Source organism: Ornithodoros turicata, chromosome 9 (assembly GCF_037126465.1).
Source record: "Ornithodoros turicata isolate Travis chromosome 9, ASM3712646v1, whole genome shotgun sequence".
In the NCBI taxonomy this organism is placed as follows: Eukaryota; Metazoa; Arthropoda; class Arachnida; order Ixodida; family Argasidae; genus Ornithodoros; species Ornithodoros turicata.
The window spans coordinates 29,534,977-29,553,770 of record NC_088209.1 but is presented as its reverse complement, the minus strand read 5'-3'; the positions used below and the strand labels follow the sequence as shown (position 1 = coordinate 29,553,770).

The 18,794-nt window shown below is 43.9% G+C and overlaps 1 protein-coding gene across 5 annotated transcripts; it reads left to right on the top strand.

Moving 5' to 3' along the window:
* The first annotated feature begins 836 nt into the window (after positions 1-836).
* On the top strand, positions 837-18,535 carry LOC135368547 (serine/threonine-protein kinase N2-like). 5 transcript variants are annotated; one of them, XR_010414817.1, is made up of 23 exons: positions 838-999; positions 1,944-2,014; positions 2,107-2,409; positions 4,281-4,390; positions 5,048-5,246; positions 5,350-5,489; positions 5,605-5,849; positions 6,662-6,825; positions 7,364-7,473; positions 7,537-7,680; positions 8,397-8,469; positions 8,988-9,134; positions 10,031-10,158; positions 11,271-11,479; positions 11,582-11,645; positions 13,208-13,387; positions 13,934-14,085; positions 14,194-14,413; positions 14,513-14,620; positions 15,557-15,637; positions 15,723-15,782; positions 15,851-16,063; positions 16,515-18,535. XR_010414817.1 is itself a non-coding variant. In XM_064601926.1 (22 exons), exons 3-22 carry the CDS (start codon positions 2,109-2,111, stop codon positions 15,992-15,994), a joined length of 2,973 nt encoding a protein of 990 aa, XP_064457996.1. In that variant the 5' UTR covers positions 837-999; positions 1,944-2,014; positions 2,107-2,108; the 3' UTR covers positions 15,995-18,535. The 5 variants fall into 5 exon arrangements, 4 of the variants coding, with proteins under 4 accessions (XP_064457996.1, XP_064457993.1, XP_064457995.1 ...); XM_064601926.1 differs by having other exon boundaries at positions 837-999; positions 10,031-10,152; positions 15,851-18,535; XM_064601923.1 differs by having other exon boundaries at positions 15,851-18,535.
* The last annotated feature ends 259 nt before the right edge of the window (positions 18,536-18,794 follow it).

Sequence of the window (18,794 nt, the reverse complement as noted above, 5' to 3'; positions counted from 1 at the left end):
ACAAGCGTGTCCGGATTGGTTGCCAGAATTTGAAAGCGGCACTTCGCGCTTCCTCGCCTGCGTGCTGCGTTCTCCTTCGGCGGTTTCATTTGAAATCTGAACGGTGGGCGCCCCGTTGGCAGTGTCTTTCGTTGGGAGGCAAGTGCGTTCGCCGATCGCCGTTTTATCCGTGTATTATGGTGCCTTTGATCGTGTTGTACTGTTTCTCGCCACAAGCATCGGTCTACGAAGAGCCAATCGGATTTCAAACTGAAGTGTTGTCGTGAATTCTGGCTCGATGAATATGTTCGAGCGCCGTCAGATCTGCATAGCGGTGACAAGAAAATCCGATTCATGAAGCAGCATTTTATGTTTGACGTGTAGCAGGCAAGGACATGGTGATCAAGCAAATGTGCGCAAGTATGTGACAGTTGTTCGTTGCTGGGAATAAGCTGTGTCGATATGCGTATTTTGCAAGTTAGAACTTTGTTCCAGTGTGCTAGGAAGCGCTACGCAATGGACTCAGTACGCTCAGTGCATGTATATGTGTCAACCTGCCGATTGTGTCAGTATAAATAAATTTGTTCATTACGACACTTTTCACAGCTGTTTGTGAATCACGGAATAACTTTACGACGTGCATGAAAGCTAGTAGACTTAGAGGTGAGGGGTAGCCGGTACAAGCCAGTATGGAAAGCAACAGCCAGAACCGGTCGGGCTGCGAGCCAGACGGAAAGACTTCTGATTGGAGGATTGAGGAAGCAATCGCTGCACTCTCATTGGTCGTGTGCCCAGTGTTGTGTGAATTTAGCTATACTATGGGCTCTATGGGGAGTTGTGGAGGGCTGGCCTCGTTCCCAACAGACGTAGCCTGGCTAGAAGTGACGAATCTTGGTATTATTGTTGATGTCTTCATGTGAGTTAGGGTTAGAGTGTCATCTTTTACTTTTATAGTTTTGTTTTTGATATTAACGTGTGAACAGCGCATCCCGAGCGCCACGGAAACAAGAAGACCCGTTGGTAAGTGTCGCCCAAGATTCCAGTGAATTGCGGTGCACGGGTAACAGTGTCAACACCGCTTAGCACATCATCATGCAACAGACCAATCGACTCGGCTATAACTTTATCGGACGGCTTTTACGTCATGTACACGCTTCAAAATTGACCGCTATCAAGATTCGCTGTGTCTGCTGGCTTAGAGTCAGCCATCTGAAGTAGTCTAAAAATAGTGTTTTGAGAATACCGAAAACAGTCACTTGTTGACGCATTCTGGAGAGAGCTTCAACGTTCTCGCATCAAAGAAAGGTCAATTTGATCGGTGAAACATAGAAGCCTAACGTCTCGCAGGCATCCAGATCCGTAGCTGTGCCTGTTTCTACTGAAAATTGTGTACTTCATAGGTTCATGCAGGGTCATCACATTGGAGAAAAGTGCGTATTTTAAGTTGTCATTGTGGTGCGGTCTGCATGCGTGAACTAAATCACCGCTTCGCTTGGGTACAGGCGTGCTGTTGTGATTCGCGGGCCTCAGTAATAAGTTCCGCAATTAGTTCCGCAATTGGCAAAGTCATTGCAGCGCTTGACTTAACTCTACGATTCACTTGCTTTGCGTTGGAAGCACTCCCATTAAGGCTTTGATGTTGCATGGTAGCGCACGACGGTGAGTAATTGCACGTACGCAAACTTGCAGAAGACAGTCACAATTGTAGTATCGGTGTTGTTTCAAATATTTGTATTTTGTGAGCGCGCTTAGTTTTAGCGATCAACTTAACGATGACCATTTTCATTACGATTTGAGTCATCTACACTCATCTCACAGACGTCTACACAGTTCGTGGAACTTACGCAGAGTAAAGTATGAGTCAGTAATAAAGATTACCCATGTGTTCTCTCTTCATTAATAACAGAATGCTTTGTGCCCGTCGTCACAGTTGCTTCTATAATATGATCCTACTTTTGTTCTAGCACCTCAAGCAATTAAATGACCTTCCTTGTGTAGTCTTGCTGTGGGGTGACAGCCGCCCAATATTTTGCTGGTAGGTAAGCAACCCAAAGATTCACAACACGAGCTTGTGGAAGCGTGTGGTTTCGGGGACCTGTGTGTTTATACCTTTCTCGTACTACACAGGGATGAGCAGGGTGGCATGGCAGGAGATTGCCGACAAGTATGGGCTTGGCGATCCCGGGGGGGAGCACAATGCCCAGCAGCAGCTGGAAGACCTCAAACGCAAGCTCAAGGAAGACATCCGCAAGGAGCTCAAGATCAAAGAGGGAGCCGAGAACTTGCGTCGGGCCACCACGGATCGCAAGAGCTTGGCCCACGTCAACTCCATTGTGAAAAAAGCAAATTCTCAACTCTACGACCTCAGGAGGCAACTTAGTGACCTCACAGCCGATATTCTTGTCATGCAAGGACGACCTACGTCAGCTGGTGAGGAAGGGTGTTTTCATCCGATATATACCATCGCTTTTGTGTAGCCTCACGTGGCAGGTGACACTTCTCGACGGGACTTCCTGTGTTCCGTTAACGTAGTACCGACTGGCAACGTATGGCTTTTGTTCCTTTTTTTGCTTCCTTGTGTCACACCGGGAGCCTTTTGTTACAAAGTATGCAGTTTTTCATTTTTCTTCTTCACTGTGTGCAGGGTGATCTTTGTCAGCTTGCTTTGTCACTACGTATTGCAGAAGGAACAAGTGTGTATTGGATGCATTAATACAACTGCAATTTCCTAATGCATGTAGAGGACTCGAACATACCCAGTAGAGAGAATTAATATATTCTCACAATTTTAGAGTCTGAGACTTAGAGTTCTGCCACCGCAAGTGGCATATGTCATCGTACCTTCTATAATAGGGCAACCTCTGAGAATATAAGATTTCCATAGAGAAGAACAGCAGCATGAACACATAGCACAAAAAATAGATCGGGACAACTGCTGACTCTGGACAAACTATACGTGTGACACATATTATACGTACACAAATAATCCAAAAAAAGAGAGCGGAAGTTTTTTGAAGTAAGCACGTAACAAGTTCAACTGTAACTAGAACAAGTGAGTCACGCAGATACAGGGGATTAAACAGGTGTTCTTTTAGTACAACTTTTTCATACATCCTCGGTAGAAGATGTGAGGAGTCCATCCATAGTCCCTGCAATGCAGTGGTAGACTCCCTGATGGTGTGCTACTTGCAAGCGAGGACCTATGGTCAGTCTGTCAGCTGTTTGGGCGTTCGGTTTGCCCTATGTACATTTTTGCACACGTTGAAGGGATGATGTTGATGACATTCTGCTGGCACTCAACAAATGTCTTTTGTGACTAATTTGACAGCTCTTATCATGAGACAGGCTTTCCCGTAGCTTTCCAGTGCGGGCTTTCGAGGACAAGGTTGTTACATTCAGAATGTAGTGTTACAGTAAGTATGTCATAACCAAACAAGTTCAAGTAGCACAGAAGGCATTTTTAACACCCTGTTTTCTTTGTATAAAACTGATAAGCAGGCTAGTAAGATGCACCATAAGAATTAATTCACCCCATAGAGTCATAATTATTGCAGAAATTTAATTTAAAGTACGCCGCAAAAAGCGACCGTGCGCAACGACGGTGGAGAGCAGTACCAGCCTGGGACCTCGCGCTGATGCTACATGGGCCGCGCTCTCTGATTGGTCCAGAGAAACGTTGTCTACTTCTCAGCTGTCGTCTGCTACTAGGCTGTTTGGGGTTCTGAAAAAGCATTGCTCCTGGCTCGGTCATGATTCGCCCGCTCCTTCTGTCCCCAATTCTCCGGGGAATCTGGCAAAACTGGTTATGGCGGCAAAGGGACAGGGCGCTGACCCCTCATTGACCAGCGAACCAGATCGAGTTGGCCCTGTAACGTCATCGGTGATGTGGCATCCTACTTCTCCCCCTCGTTATACTGGTGTGGCGAGTTAAGGGTGAACGCGTGGAGCTGTGTTTATGTGAGTTTTTTTGCTGGAAAAGAAATTGCGCACATCAAAACCTTTCGCGCTAATGGGTAAAACGACACACACACTTTCATCAGACGTCTTACTCTGAAAATTTTTTGGATGGCCCTCTGTACTCCTTTAAGAACCTCTCTGCTGTTACATAACAAATAGATTCAGTGAGATTATGGGATGTGTACAACTCGCCGAATCAGCTTTCCTACAAAGCGCTGGTTGTGAAACAGTTTACCTGTTCTCTCTGAGAATGTACAAGAATTGCAGTACTAGTACTCACGAGTGAGTAAGTGAACAGATGGAAAAAAGCTGCTTTCCTGAAACAAGCCTTACTTCTGTTTCAGAGCTGACATCACAAGATAGTTTTGATGGTGATAGCAAGGTGGACGTTCCGCTTTCAACAGCAGCTCAAAGGATACAGTCACTGGAAAAACAGCTTAATATTGAGCTGAAGGTAATGAGATTTCTTCTCGCTCAACACTACTATAAGTATGTTTCACTGAGTGTGGAGAAACAAGCTTGCTAAACAGACTTTTTCTGTCTGTGCAGAGCACATCATAGATAGAGCCTCAAGTTCTAGGGTTTAACCCGATTCTTCCCCGAATTTGCACCCTGAATTGAAGGTTCACCCTTTAGGGTGAAACCTGGCAAATTCCCGGCAAATTCCCCTCACTGGGATGTCTGTAGGAATGCATTAACTTGCTTTTTTGCAGCAAATTCAGTTACATCACCGTTTGTACCAAACCACCACAGTTAGTTTGAATAACTGAACCCGATTTCTCCCCGAATTTAGCATACCGGCTGTTTTTTCACCCGAACTCGCACGAATTTAGTGCACACATTTATTTACCCGATGTTTACCCCCCGAATTTTGAACAAAAAAAAAGATTTCCCTAAAACTTCAGGCTCTAACCATTTAGCTTGAGTAACGGAGCCCAATTTCTCCCTAAATTTAGCGTACTGGAAGTTTTTCCACCCGAATTCGCATGAATTTAGAGCATGTGTTTGTTTACCCGATTTTTACTCCCCGAATTTAGAAAAAAAATGTGTCCCGAAAAGCTTCAGGTTCTAATCGTAGACTTTGTTTCATGGACGTTTTGTTCACGTGCAGGTGAAGCAGGGTGCAGAGAACATGTTGCAGATGTACAGCTCTGGTTCCTCTAAGGACAGGAAACTGTTGGCCGAAGCACAACAGATGTTGGTAGACTCTAAGGCCAAAATCGAGTACATACGCATGATGATCAATCGAGTGCGGCAGAGCAAAGACATGCCAGCGTTGGACCAATCCAATAATCATCATGACTCAGCAGGTAGGAGGCAGAGAATCGTTCTGTGACACATTGGGCTGCGTACCTGGTGGGAAACAGCTGCGGTTATGCAGAGTTTTGCAAACAGATTCTCTATTGGCCTTAGTTATGTCCCCCTTGGAGCTTCGCATTGAAGAGCTCAGACACAGGCTCAAGGTGGAATGCGCCGTCATCGAGGGTGCCAAGAATGTCATCAGGCTCTGCCAGGGCACATCCAAGATTACAGACAGGAAGGTTTTCCAAGAGGTAAACACGGTTGTCCCGTGTGGCTTCATGATTATTGCAGGAGCTTCGAAGGCGATGCCTAAGGAGCCAAATGTATCAATGGTGAGAAAAATAAGGCAGCTGTGGTTACGTACAGGCTCAGAACAGTCTGGTTGAGTCCAGTGAAAAGCTGGACCTGATTCGTCGTTCCTTGGAGCTTCGCCGGCTAGAGTTGCCACCTGGTTCACCAAAGGCCGGGGTGTTGAAGCGAGAGCTGGACTCAAGCCAGCTGGCTAGTCCCTACTCACCTTCAATCACTCAGTACGGATCCCCCAGTTCTTCTGTTCCCCCTTCCATATCTCTCTCCAAGCCAGCCTCTGTTACTGGGCAGCTGCAAGTTAGGTAAAGGTTTTGCATACGATGCGTAAGGCCCCGGGTTTTCCAAAATTCCGCGTAATTTTGAGGAATCAAAAATTCGTCGCGGGATCCTCCGTTTGGCACGGAATTTTGCGGAGTCCTTTATTTTGCTCGAAATTTTGCGGAAATCCGATTGCGGAAATGTGACCCTTTGACATACCTAATTGGGTTTTGGAACGAAATGAGGGTGCTTCCTCCGAATTTAGCAGCTAGTGTGATCAGGTGTTTCTCAATTCCTATAAACTTTGTAGATGCTTGTGAACTTGTAGATGATTGTAGACAACAGACGGGCATTCGCTGTGAGAGGAGAATACAGGATATTGTGTAATGCTGAGCCGCAACAGTGCTTTGAATCTAAGTTTATAAAATATTTTTTTGTTCCTTACATTATCCAAGAAAATACTGTAAACATATTTTAATTCGCGGTGTATTAATTTTCGAGAATGTCGCGATCGCTAAAAAATCACGCAAAAATTGTACTCATGAACGCAGCTCGACATTTATCCCGTGAAAGGAAACTGCCCCGGAATCGCGAAATTAAATACTCGCAAATAATTTTGCAAATGACTGAATGCGCAATCCGTGAAAATTAATACACCGCGAATAAAAATACGTTTACAGTAAATTGTTTCCCTGAGCAACCGTTGACCCGTTGCCGTGGAAAATCGCGGAATTTACGAGGCGGTGCCGCGGAATTTCGAATTTGCCGTAGCAGAAAACCAGGGGCCTTAACGATGCATTCTTCACGCAGTAGGTGAGTTGGCTACGTGATGCTAACTGACACCGTGCTTCCTTAGGTTGATGGGATGTCAGGACCTACTGGAAGATGTGCCGGGACGGTTACCTCGCTCACAGATTGCTGGGGGAGGAGATTTACGAAGCAGCATTGCCAGGGCGACTGGAAAGAGCTTCTCTGGACGTAGTAATTCACGTTCCTACAGTATCAAGGAAGAAACTTCCAGTTAGTGCTTCACACAGTCATAATTATAGCAATTTGATAATGATTATGTGCATGAAAATATTGAAACCTCTGGGTATTGCTTACAAAGTTGTGTCACCTAGCGTGCACTCTGTGCCACTATGAAGGAGGCGTTAAGCGGGTCTTCTGTTTCTGCGTGGCATTGACGGTGGTTGATCTGTTGGGTAATTTTGCCCAACTGGGGGTGTTTTTCAACCTGTGCAGGATCTTGTCGCACTGTTTTATGTCCCTATCCATATCGTCTCCATCTGTGTGATGTTGCACCTGCAAAGGAAAGGATGTGCTTGCTCGGAAGCACCCAGTCAACCGTGCTTACCACAGAAGGTCCTATTGTATATGTTAGGCTCAGAATAATAAAATTAATCTAAAGAGATATCTAGAAAAAAATGTGGCAAGTCAGATGATCTAAGGGCCATCTTGTTTTTCTCGTTTTCTTCTTTCTTGCTGTACAGTCTTTTCTATGCATGTAATCTTGGTCACACTTGTTGTGATTATGCAAGTCCTTTTCTTCCCTTTGCAGATGAAATAATGGCAGTATTAAAGCTAGACAACATGCACGTCGGTCAGACACAGTACAAACTGTGCAGTCAACAGGCGTGGGACCAGAGGTTCAGCATAACGCTTGACAGAGTAAGCGAGTTCTCATTAACCCTGCTGTGGAATCGCATTTGATTGGGAATGGTGTTACTTTAGTCCCGGGAGCTGGAAATACAGATCTACTGGAAGGACTGGAGAGGGATGTGTGCTGTGAAGTTTCTGCGACTAGAAGAGTTCGTAGATGACGACAGGCATGGCATGGCTCTTCATCTCGAGCCAAAGGGACTTCTGTTTGCAGAGGTAAGCAGACCCAATAATAATGATACTAATATAAAAAAAAGGCAGGAGAGTGGGATGTTCTCTCTCTCTCTCTCTCTGTTGGAGAGGTGTGCAAGGGCATAGAATTTACTTTGATGGCCTTTACTTTGACAAATTTACCTTACTTGGATGGTAGTTGTGTAAGTGAAGTTGACTTTGACTGGTAGGCCGCAGTACCAATCGACAGTTGTGAAACAGCGTAAGAACCTCTTGCAGACGACGTTGGCAGCTTTTGCGTGGTGATAGAGCATGTTCAAGAGTGTTGGGACAGAATTTGTGGAGGAGCCATAGATGTCGAAGGCTGCTCTGCAGAGTTTCTGGCTCTACACTCTCAGACATGCTGTGCTTCGTGAGGCCAAAACGTTATGAAATTTCGTTAAATGTTTTCGAAAAACGTTATGAAATTTATGAAATGAAATTTCTTAAGTGTCACCCACGTAAATGATCGATACTATATGTCGAAACAAATTAATGCAACAAGAGTAGTTGGCTAGCTGCTGGAGGTTTCGTGTTTTTCGAAGCACTGTAGAAGGGCACACATAAAAGAAACGTAACATTTAAAGGAAACACACATTTTTTTAATTCTAAGTTTGGAATACCCAGTCTTCATTATACATATAAACGAAAGTTCCCTTAATTCACTGTAAAGAAATCGTGGACATTTTATATTTATGCTTACTGCTCTCTTAACCTTGCAGGTCAAGTTCCTGAACCCAATGATCTCGAGGAAGCCTCGTTTGCAGCGACAGCGCAAACTGTTTGTTCAGAAAGGTATGATCAGTAGTATCCAGTTAATTTCCATGATTAAAATGTTGGAATAAATTCTGTTACATTTCTCATCAGTTTAGAGCATGTATTTTAATTACATTTCTACAACTCTTATACAGTCCCTCAAATCTTTTGATTTTTGAGGAGCATGTTAACCAGCTTGTGTTTGTCGTCTCTTGCGTGTCCTGTGTGTTCTGCTGTGCTCTTCGTTGTTATGATGGTCACGAATACTGGTGCCTGATTGTAATCACAAATACCCGATTAATGAATAGCCTTCAATCTTGAGGTTCAGTAGTAGACACAGCTTTTGTACCAGTTGGGTTCCAGATGACAAGATTTTGCTAAGTGCAAAAGAGCAACTTGAAATACTTTTGTTTTAAATATTCCACTTCTGAAGTTAAGGCGATAATGGAATAATTTTGTGTAACTGAAATGTTAAGATATCCTGGTACTCGGCTGTTGTGTGTGAACCACATTGAAAGGACAACACTTGTTTGAGCCATGAGGTGTTCTTTCATCAGGTAAAAATTTCCTGAGGCCAAACCAGATGAACATCAACGTAGCTACATGGAGTCGCTTGATGAAAAGAGCAATGCCAACTGGTTGTTCTGACCAGGTAACCACTGTGAGCCCCCAGACGAATGCCTTTTCTCCCTCTGGTGATGGTGGTAAGTAGTATCGACATTCAGCATGCAGTAAACTCTCCGAGCATTTTGGTGCACAATATCAGGAAATGAGCAGTGTACGCAACCGTCGACCGAACGAAGGAGAGGGGTGTGCAGCACGTCATCCGCTTATGTGTTGCCGAAAGTAACATGTAAAGAAGAGCCAGTGCATGGACATGGGACTGTAGCCACGCTTTGCATTAGCCGGTACCGTTTTTTCACACGTGTAATTTGTGGGTTATCTGCTAAGAAAGGTTCGCTGAGAGGCTATTGCGGCTTATCCGTTTGTGAGGCTTATCTGAGAAAAGTTTCTCCTGGGCTTATCACCCGGCATAAAGGAGCCCCTCGTATGTGACCCACATACCTTTGAGGGTGATTGACCAGGGGTTCTGGTCTCTCTTCTTTCGTCCGCAAGGTCAGGGGCTTATCGAACGACTAAACATGCACACGGAATGCCTGCGAGCCTTCTCCCTCATTTTTCTCTGGGTCACCAGGAACCTGCTAGAATCAATTCTCTGTAGTAGTATTTGGGATCTCAGTCATTGCTGGGAATCCTATAGATAACTGGTTGCAGAAGAAGCGTGCACATGGCTCTCACGCACTGGCAGGTACAACGCTGAAAGTGACCGTGAAGAATACTCGTCGTTGTCAGAGCAGGACAATGTTGAATGAATCTTGAGAATTCATTGATTTGTGCAAATAAATCTTTGGCCAGTTCGTGTGCCTATCCCGCTGCACTAATTGCGATATCTTTCCGACGTACAAGCCGCGACTTATATGACGGTGCGGCTAATACGCGTGAAAGTGTGGTACGTCGATTTAGCACAATATTAAATTTAGAGCGATTTAGGGTGATCCATTCGAGGATCGTAACAAAATTCTTTTCTTGTGCTCCGCAGTGGTGTCTCCGAGCTCGGATCCCACACTTGACAACCTGGTTGCCACAAAGCTCAACTTTGAAGACTGTGAAGAAGCCAGTCTGACACCTAAGCTGCCGAAACAGGCGGGCTTTGAAATGGATGTGCGTGTAAGAGCCACTTTGTTTTCTGTGGAGTAGGCCCATCCATTTGGCATATAGTATAGTAATTATATGACAACCATAATTAGAACTGTAATGACAAAAGAAGACACATGCAAAAGTGTGGATAAAACTGCATATGCGCACGCAAGCTGGTAGATCTCAAAGTGAAAAACCGTTGGTGTTGGTGTTGATCTTGCATGACGACCTAGCACTGGGAACGGGAGAGAGAGAAGAGACGACCACCAGTCCTGTCGTCTCTTCTCTGTGTTTCGTTCCCAGTGCTAGTTCGTCATGCAAGCTGGTAGATCATGTCTATGATGAGGGAAGCCAGAGCTTGGGCACACTCAAAATGGGACATTAGGACACGAGTGGATGGAAAAAAAAAAAGTCATTTTGCACCAGTTGACTGATCCATCAAAATACCTACTTTAGAGCCCTGCACCAGCACAAGCCCTGGGCCCGGCCTGGGCCGAGCTCGGGCCGACAAACCTGTTTGAGGGACTCTGGCTTTGCCGGGTCGTGCAGCTAATTCCACACAATGCAAGACTATTCATTCATATCATCACGTGCTTGCATCATATATATGCTGTCCTAATATATTTCCTAATTGTCTAATAATAATAGGATCCTAATATACTTCCCTGGGGTACACCGCTGGTGATAGTCTTAATGGAGGAACAATTATTTGACTGCCATCATTCAATTGAAAATTACTGTTTATCGCACCACATTGTCTCTGATGCTCCAGGTACGAACTCGGAAGAGAGAAAGGGATACCACACACACCACAACGAGTCAGTTTTTGTTTTAACAGTATGATTGATGGAGTCATATGCGTTTTTAAACACAGAGTGCAATCTTACGACTTTTGAAATTCTGAAGAATGATTTCTGTTTGCTTTAACACTGCAATTTCCGTAGACCTTTGTTTACATCACAGCAAGAACACACACAGACTTCCACAGTTACATTCTGCTTGTATTTGCCACGCGTTTCTTCTAAGGGCGTTCTGTGTGTACTTATTTGTTATGGGGTCTTAGGTTGCAAGAATTGTGCAACTGTTCCCAACGAAGCCTTCTTTGCCGCATATACCACCATGTCATTCTTACTCTTTTTCAGAATGCTTTAGGAGAATTCGACTTCCTGCAGACTGAGCTTTCGCCCCCTCCAGCATCTGATGCAAACTTAATACCAAATATAGCGGGTCAAGCCCCCAACAATGCCAAGAGGCATTCACCAACCCCTGAACCTATTATTGAAATGCCACCTGAAGATGAGGACATGGCTGAACCCAAAACGGACACAAATTACTACGAAGGAGTAGATAGGTACCCCCCATGTTACGTCTCGCTTGCCTCTAATACGAAAATTAAACTATTAAACTATATCACTACAGTGCACCGTTCTTTTTTTTCTTTTCACGGAACCAGGCCCTCCCTCACGTTAGAAAGCTTCGACTTCATCAGTGTCTTGGGACGAGGACATTTTGGAAAAGTGAGTAACATACATTGAGTTCATATTGAAGCCCGAAGCGACAATACTACTTTAGGGCTGTGGGAATAGTAATCTTGAAATCTTAACAACACATCTGAAGCGAATACGAAGCAAATAGTTATGTGCCAATACAAATACGAAGCAAATAGTGACATAACCAAACCAACCGTACATGCTGCACAGATACAGATACCGTCGCCGTTCATTTTTTCAGACTCAGTGGGGACCGTGCAAAAGTCTGAATAATCGAGCAGTCAAAAAAAAAATTGATTTCGCTTCAAAAGTCAACTTTATTAAGGACTAGTAGGGCAGAAAAGTTGTCGATGCTTTCTTAACGGGCAGTCTTCCATCTACATTCTACAGCTTCTACTTCCTGAAACGATATTGTATACGGGCGAAAGCGCCGCAGTCGCCTTCATTAGTTCCGAGTTTGACGGATGCGCTGGGAGATAGCAGGTCGTCGATATTCCGAACACGTGGAGGGAACATATCGGGACAACTTCTGGCAACATAGGGGGGGGGGGGGGGGGGGGGGGGGTCACCACTCCACAAGTTGGCTTCACCTAACTCCTGCGTGCTTGAGGTGAAGCTTGCTTTACTTCACGGGTGGCCAGCATGTGCTCGGCTTCGCAAAGCACCACGACAGCGCTCGTTCACTCAGAGTATTGGAAAATGAACAGTCACTGCCTATTTTCTTGCCTCAATTTTTATATTTTGTTTCTTTGACCTTTGCATTGTGTCATGCGCGCGTGTTGAGCTGGCGACCGTTTGGGACGTTCGTGGGCTGGGCAAACCGTCTTCGAATTATCGAGCGATGGAGCTGTTCGACATCCGAAATTTTGGATGTTGTTAATCGTTAACTCTATGGCGCCCGTGGCTGTTCCGTGAACGCGTCCGAAAAATCGGTCGGCGACTGTATAGAGCAGATACATGCAATGGAGCCTGAAGTTTTCGGGAAATATTTTTTTCTAAATTCGGGGGGTAAAAATTGGGTAAATAAACATGTGCACTAAATTCATGCAAATTCGGGTGAAAAAAACTTCCAGTAGACTAAATTTGGGGAGAAATCAGGCTCAGTTACTCAAAGTAACTGTAGCGGTTTGGTACTAACTGTGATGCAACTGCATTTGCTGCCAAACGAGTAAGTTATTGCATTCCTACAGATATCCCAGTGAAGGCTATTTGCCGGGTAAAAATCTGGTTTAACCCTAAAGCGTCAACCTTCAATTCGGGGTGCAAATTCGGGGAAGAATCGGGTAAAACCCTAAAACTTCAGGCTCTAGTAATATATGCTTTCTGATCTTCGTATGAAGCAGCACTCGTTTTGTTTTGCACCCGCCCTTGTTGCATTTTTTTAGATTTTGGGTGTTGGGTTGAACATTGGTTTGATAGGAAATTTCAACACAAAATTCTATATTCAACTTTGAATTTGAATCGAACATCCGATTATTCACTTCGGTATTTAAAAATCTGAACATATTCGCACTGCCCTACTACGTATTAGGAGCTGCCCACGGTGAAGTGTCCTGTCTGACAACTTTCATTTTTTTTAATGTCCGCAGGTGATATTGAGCAAATACAAGAGGACTGGAGAATATTTTGCCATCAAAGCTCTCAAAAAGGGGGACATCATTGCACGCGATGAGCTGGAAAGCCTCATGGCTGAAAAGAGGATCTTTGAAGTGGCCAATTCTGTCCGGCATCCTTTCCTGGTCAACTTGTTTGCCTGCTTCCAAACAGGGGTGAGTGTTGCGGTTAAATTCCAATGCGCTCCTGCCACAGAATTCTTTGTGTCCTGCTGGGAAGAATACATGAGGAGGAATATGTGTGGGAGGGAATATCGCAGAAACGTCGCACATGCTTATGAGGAGATTCTTCTGCTTGCTCCTCCTGGTGGATCCACTGACAGCTGTCATGAAAAAAATTGTATAATATTTTTCAAATATTTATAATATTTATAAATATGTTATATCAATGTTATATCAATAAATAATTGTACATTACATTTATAGTTTTATTTTTATATATTTCTATAAAAATTTATATTTCTAATAAAAAATTTATAAAAATACTTTCAAAATTCAAAATTTTTTAGATTTTCAATTGAGATTTTTAAAGATTTTTAAATTTTTAATTTTTAAGAGTTCAGAAATTACTGAGACTTTGAGCGGAAAGGCTGGTAGAAGAGCTCTTTGGAGCCAAACAAATTTATTTCAGTTACGCTGGGGTGCGAGCTCACCTTAGCTAAAGGCATGCGTTTTAATGAATCGCACCTTCCTGTCTTACAGAACCATGTGTGCTTTGTGATGGAATATGCCTGCGGCGGTGACCTTATGATGCATATTCACACTGACATCTTTCCCGAACCACGAGCTGCATTTTATGCTGCGTGTGTGGTGCTAGGACTTCAGTTTCTGCATGAAAATAAGATAATTTACAGGTAGTTTGCAATTGTCATTAATCTCAACTCCAGTTTTTCAATTATAAGTCAGCAACATATGCGGCATTAAAGGTCTGCCATAAACTCGATGAATATTTCCTTTTGCAGAGATCTGAAGCTCGACAATCTTCTGCTGGACACGGAAGGCTACGTGAAAATAGCAGACTTTGGGTTGTGTAAGGAAGGTATGGGCTATGGGGACCGTACCGGTACTTTTTGTGGCACTCCAGAGTTCTTGGCGCCCGAAGTGCTTACTGAGACATCGTATACCCGAGCTGTTGATTGGTGGGGACTTGGAGTTCTCATCTTCGAAATGCTTGTTGGTGAGGTAAGATGGTGGAACTGTTCCAGCTTTTCACTCTGTGTGATGAATCGCAGAATGAGAAGAGCTTGTTCAGTAAAACTGTGGTTTCTACCCTTTCCACAGTCGCCGTTTCCTGGTGATGATGAAGAAGAGGTCTTTGATAGTATTGTTCACGATGAAGTTAGATATCCACGATTCCTGTCGATTGAAGCAATAGCTATCATGAGAAGGGTGAGAACGCCAATATATTTCGCTGCACGTGCCGCGGATAGTGTGTATTCACATGAGCGACGTCCTCACAAAGGATTCTGGTGGAAGAAAACGTGAAAACACTGCTCACTGTGCCAAAGTTTCGTCCAGTGTTGTGTTGAGCATTCACACGGTGCTGGAATATCGGGAATGGCGTGTACTGCGCACTTAACAGACGACACCGTCAGCGTCTTTTCCTGTCGTCTGCTCCGTAATATCTTGTGGCTGTGTTGCAGGATATTCCCCACGGTCAGCAGTGTACATAAAAACACGACATTGAGCGCTCGCGTTCATGTGGCAGCAGAAAGCTATGACGTTTTTTGCGTCTTCTGCTGTTGCATCCTGAAGAATGTCGCTCGTGTGAATACAGAGACAGTTAGGGCCTGACTTTTTTGGCTTATATTTTTCAGCAACATCTGGGGGGGGGGGGGGGGGGGTATATTTTGCTTCAATAATTCAGTATGTAATCGGGTTGACCTGAACATGATTCAACCCAATTCTGGTTGAATCAGATTGAATCAGGTGTAAATCTTCGGTTTACTTGGCATAATACACATGACACACCAGTAGACAGAGTATCAGTATTAAGTCCATGCATTCAAGAGGCAGCGGGGTCTCTGTTTTGACAGTTTGTATGAGCATATTTATGCATTTACAACACCATTTCCAAAGTTCTGTGTTAGTTGTTATGACTTCGGATCCCCCTGGTCCAGCAGTTTTCGGTGTAAATATCAGGTTATACCCTGTTTTTGTGACTTTGAATCTGGGAGTGGGGGGCGTAAATATCGGGCATAATCGGGTATAACCCTAAAAATTCAGGCCCTACAGGTAGCGTGGGAGTTGAAAGACATGATTTAGATGTTGTCGTTTCTAACGCAGCTCAAGTGCGCATAGTGATTTCCTTGTTATTTTGCACAGTTACTGAGAAAGAATCCGGAGAAGCGACTAGGCACAAGTGAGAAAGACGCAGAAGACGTGAAGAAGCAGGCATTCTTCCGAGTGAGTAACGCAGAAACTCTCTGCTTCCATTGGTCCTCCTCCTAGATGTGCACCTTTACTCACCCTGTGGTTGCCACCGTTGCAGAACATACAGTGGGAGGACCTCCTCCTCAAGAAGGTCAAACCTCCCTTTGTGCCGACAGTGGTAAGTTCAATCAGCACACCGCTCATGGTGCTGGGTGAGTTCCGATGTTAACCTCAGGTTCTCTTCAGAAATCCCCGGAGGATGTGAGCAACTTCGACGAAGAGTTCACCTCAGAGCGTCCGATTTTGACAGCACCAAAGGACCCGCGTTTGCTTTCTCAGGACGAGCAGCAACATTTTAAAGACTTCACATACCTTGGTGATTGGTGCTGAGAGACCCATTCTCCTCCTTGTGTTTAGATGTCCCTCCCTCCTGTTCATATCTGTTGCCAAAACCATGAGGTGCGCAGGTTTGGAATGCGGGTTTACTGCCTTACTATTAATAGCTGGCTCATCTGGAGCTGCAAAGTGATGAAACAACACAGACATCTTTCTTTTTAAGGACACCATGATGACTTGTTAGAAAACCACGTTAAAACCTCAAATACAGGGAATGTTGTTTGTGCTTGTGCTTTTCAGATACTGTAAGAGGTCGGAAAAGTTGCAGCCTTTTACTTTTTCTTTTAATGCTTACAACGTGTCTTGCATTTATGCGTTGTCGGACTCTGCACACAAAGGACAAGCTACTTTGAAGCTTTCACTGTATACCTTGTGACAGCGCAGCATTGTCCAAGTCACGTTCTACTGAGATAGATACGTGTTTAGCCTAATCTCATAAGAGCCTACTTGTTTTTTTTTACCGCATTGCTTTGCTGCAGCAGTGTCCTTTGTTAAAGGCACGTTTAATGTGCAGGACAGGCAAGCAAAGCATTCACACATTCAAATGAATTGGGGCTCCTGTTTGGGCTGATCTGGTGGTGCAGACAAGATATGTGATACCATGTACTACTGCTACTACAGGACATGTGAAGACAGTGATACTAGTTGTGAACAATATTGGGACGAGATATTGCAGTTGTTGGCACCGCACATGTATCACTTGGAGCTGTAATCGTTGTGATCTTCATCAATGACACAGATGTTCACCATTCAATCCGTGTTTAGTTTGCTTTGCCTGTGACACATGTTGGGCGTGTGCCCGTTTGCTATCTTCTGCACACTAGCACACTTCTGCAACACATATCAGGGAATGAGCTTTTTGCAACAATGCCCGTTGACTGTTTTTCTGTTAACAAAAATATGTCGAGACACACACACACAACTCGCTGACAGCACTTGCAGTGACCGCACCCACAAAATTTCACTGGGATTTTTTTTAAAATACATAACGGAAATCTGCACATTCTGCAGAAATTTTGCCCTCATTATACTTTTGGTGGTGCTGATTGCAGATTGAGTAGGTCACAGGTAACACGTATGAGGGCAATGTACTGTGTTCGGTTCCGTTTGTTGGGCACGATATTTTTTTTTTAAGCATACAAATCACTAGTGTGTGGCTAGATCTGTGTAGGGAGGAACTGTATATAACAATAAAATTTAGGTGGTTTTTAGTCTTCAATACTCAGATTACTAGATCCATGAGGAAGAAACTGTTTGTCACTTTACAGCACATGATGTTAGCGGTTGTTCAATATGAGCACTGTCCTGCACATGTGTCTTTGTTTCAGGATATGCAATTGTATGGCTTCAGTCTCATCATGAACATGTTCATGGTGCAAAATTTCCCCTATTTATGTCATTTCACTACCATACTGTTCCATTTCTGCTGTGTCTGATGTTTGTTACGTTGTCTGTGTCGTTTGGAATGCTGAAGATATTTATACGCATTTTGAAGAGTGGGGCTCTACTCAGTTTTCTCTGTAGGATGCTGTTTGAGGATTGTGATCAAATTTTTTTATTTTTTTTTCGTTTTTAGTGCTTTTTGGAGCTGTGTGCAGCTTTTTTTTTTTCTCCTTCCTTCTTTTTGCAGTGTGTTTGGAGGCCTCAGTAGAGCTGTCATTTCGCGGTAGAGGCCTCGTTTTGCTGTCAAATTTTCAGGGTTCATGGCCAACTGCTCTGCGTGTACATACTGTCCTACAACGGCTTTGTCGAGCAGTAGTTTGAAGGGTTGTTTTGTAATGCAATTCAGTAATGGCTGGCTAGGAGTGGCGGTACCAGCCCGGTCTGTCCAGCAATGTCGAACACATATTTGGAGGTATTTAAATATTTCATAGTTGCATCTGCAAAGGAACTCTATTTTATATAATGGAATACTATTGTGCCAACAGTTTTACAGTGTGATCCTAGCAGAAAGTGCTTCCATCATCGCATGCCCCCATGAGAGTTACATCTGAAACAATTCTGAGCAGCGAAACACATGTAAATTCTTAGCCAATATCTTGCACATTGTCCTTTTATCAAGATGTCCAGGATGCTGTGGGCTTTTGTAGGGAAAACTTACTTAGAAAGGCACTGAAGTGCACAGATTTCTCCCAGTGGAATTGAAAAAGCTGTTACCTGTACAGTAATACAAAAAGAGGGCCGAATTAACTTGTTGTGTAAAGGAAACCTCTTTTCTCCTTCCCAAGAGGTGTGGGGTAAATTGTCTGCAGGGAGTGACGAGAGACACTGCACCTCTTGACAGGGAGAGAAGCACTGAAGCGTAAAATTGTGACTTGTTTCGTGCTTAAATCACAAACGATACAACAGATGAATTCTGTTCCTTCTGTGTTGCTGCCTACGTAGCAGCATCTTTCACTTATGCAAGGAGAAATTTTGGCACTGCCCTGTTCTAATGCAGCTGCCGATTGTTAAGTCTTCCGTTTTATTCCAGAAGCGTTTACTGTGAGTAGGTATTTTTTTTGAAAACCCTGCAGAATAAAAATACTAATTAGACCTCTGCTCTGTCTGTGGCACTAGAAAGACAAACCAAAATGTCTTGTATTACTCACCGACACAGCACCTATCTTTGCTCAAGTCTATAGCCACTACTACACCTTATGCACTGTGCAGCAAAGTATTTTATGAGTTTATTACAACGTTACTGACTTGATATTAAAGTGTTGCACTGTTGTGTGCACAACGGTGATGCTCGTGGTCACATGGTGTTACTTGCAGGGAAAATGTGTGCAAGCATATGTTAGTGTTTCAGTGT

What these genes read in the sequence shown, in the direction of transcription:
- LOC135368547 (XM_064601923.1), top strand. Translation starts at nt 2,109, where the DNA reads ATGAGCAGGGTGGCATGGCAGGAGATTGCCGACAAGTATGGGCTTGGC. An exon ending in TTCTCCCTCTGGTGATGGTG is followed by an intron (nt 9,135 to 10,030) that starts GTAAGTAGTATC and finishes TGTGCTCCGCAG; the next exon opens with TGGTGTCTCCGAGCTCGGAT. An exon ending in GAAAATAAGATAATTTACAG is followed by an intron (nt 14,086 to 14,193) that starts GTAGTTTGCAAT and finishes TTCCTTTTGCAG; the next exon opens with AGATCTGAAGCTCGACAATC.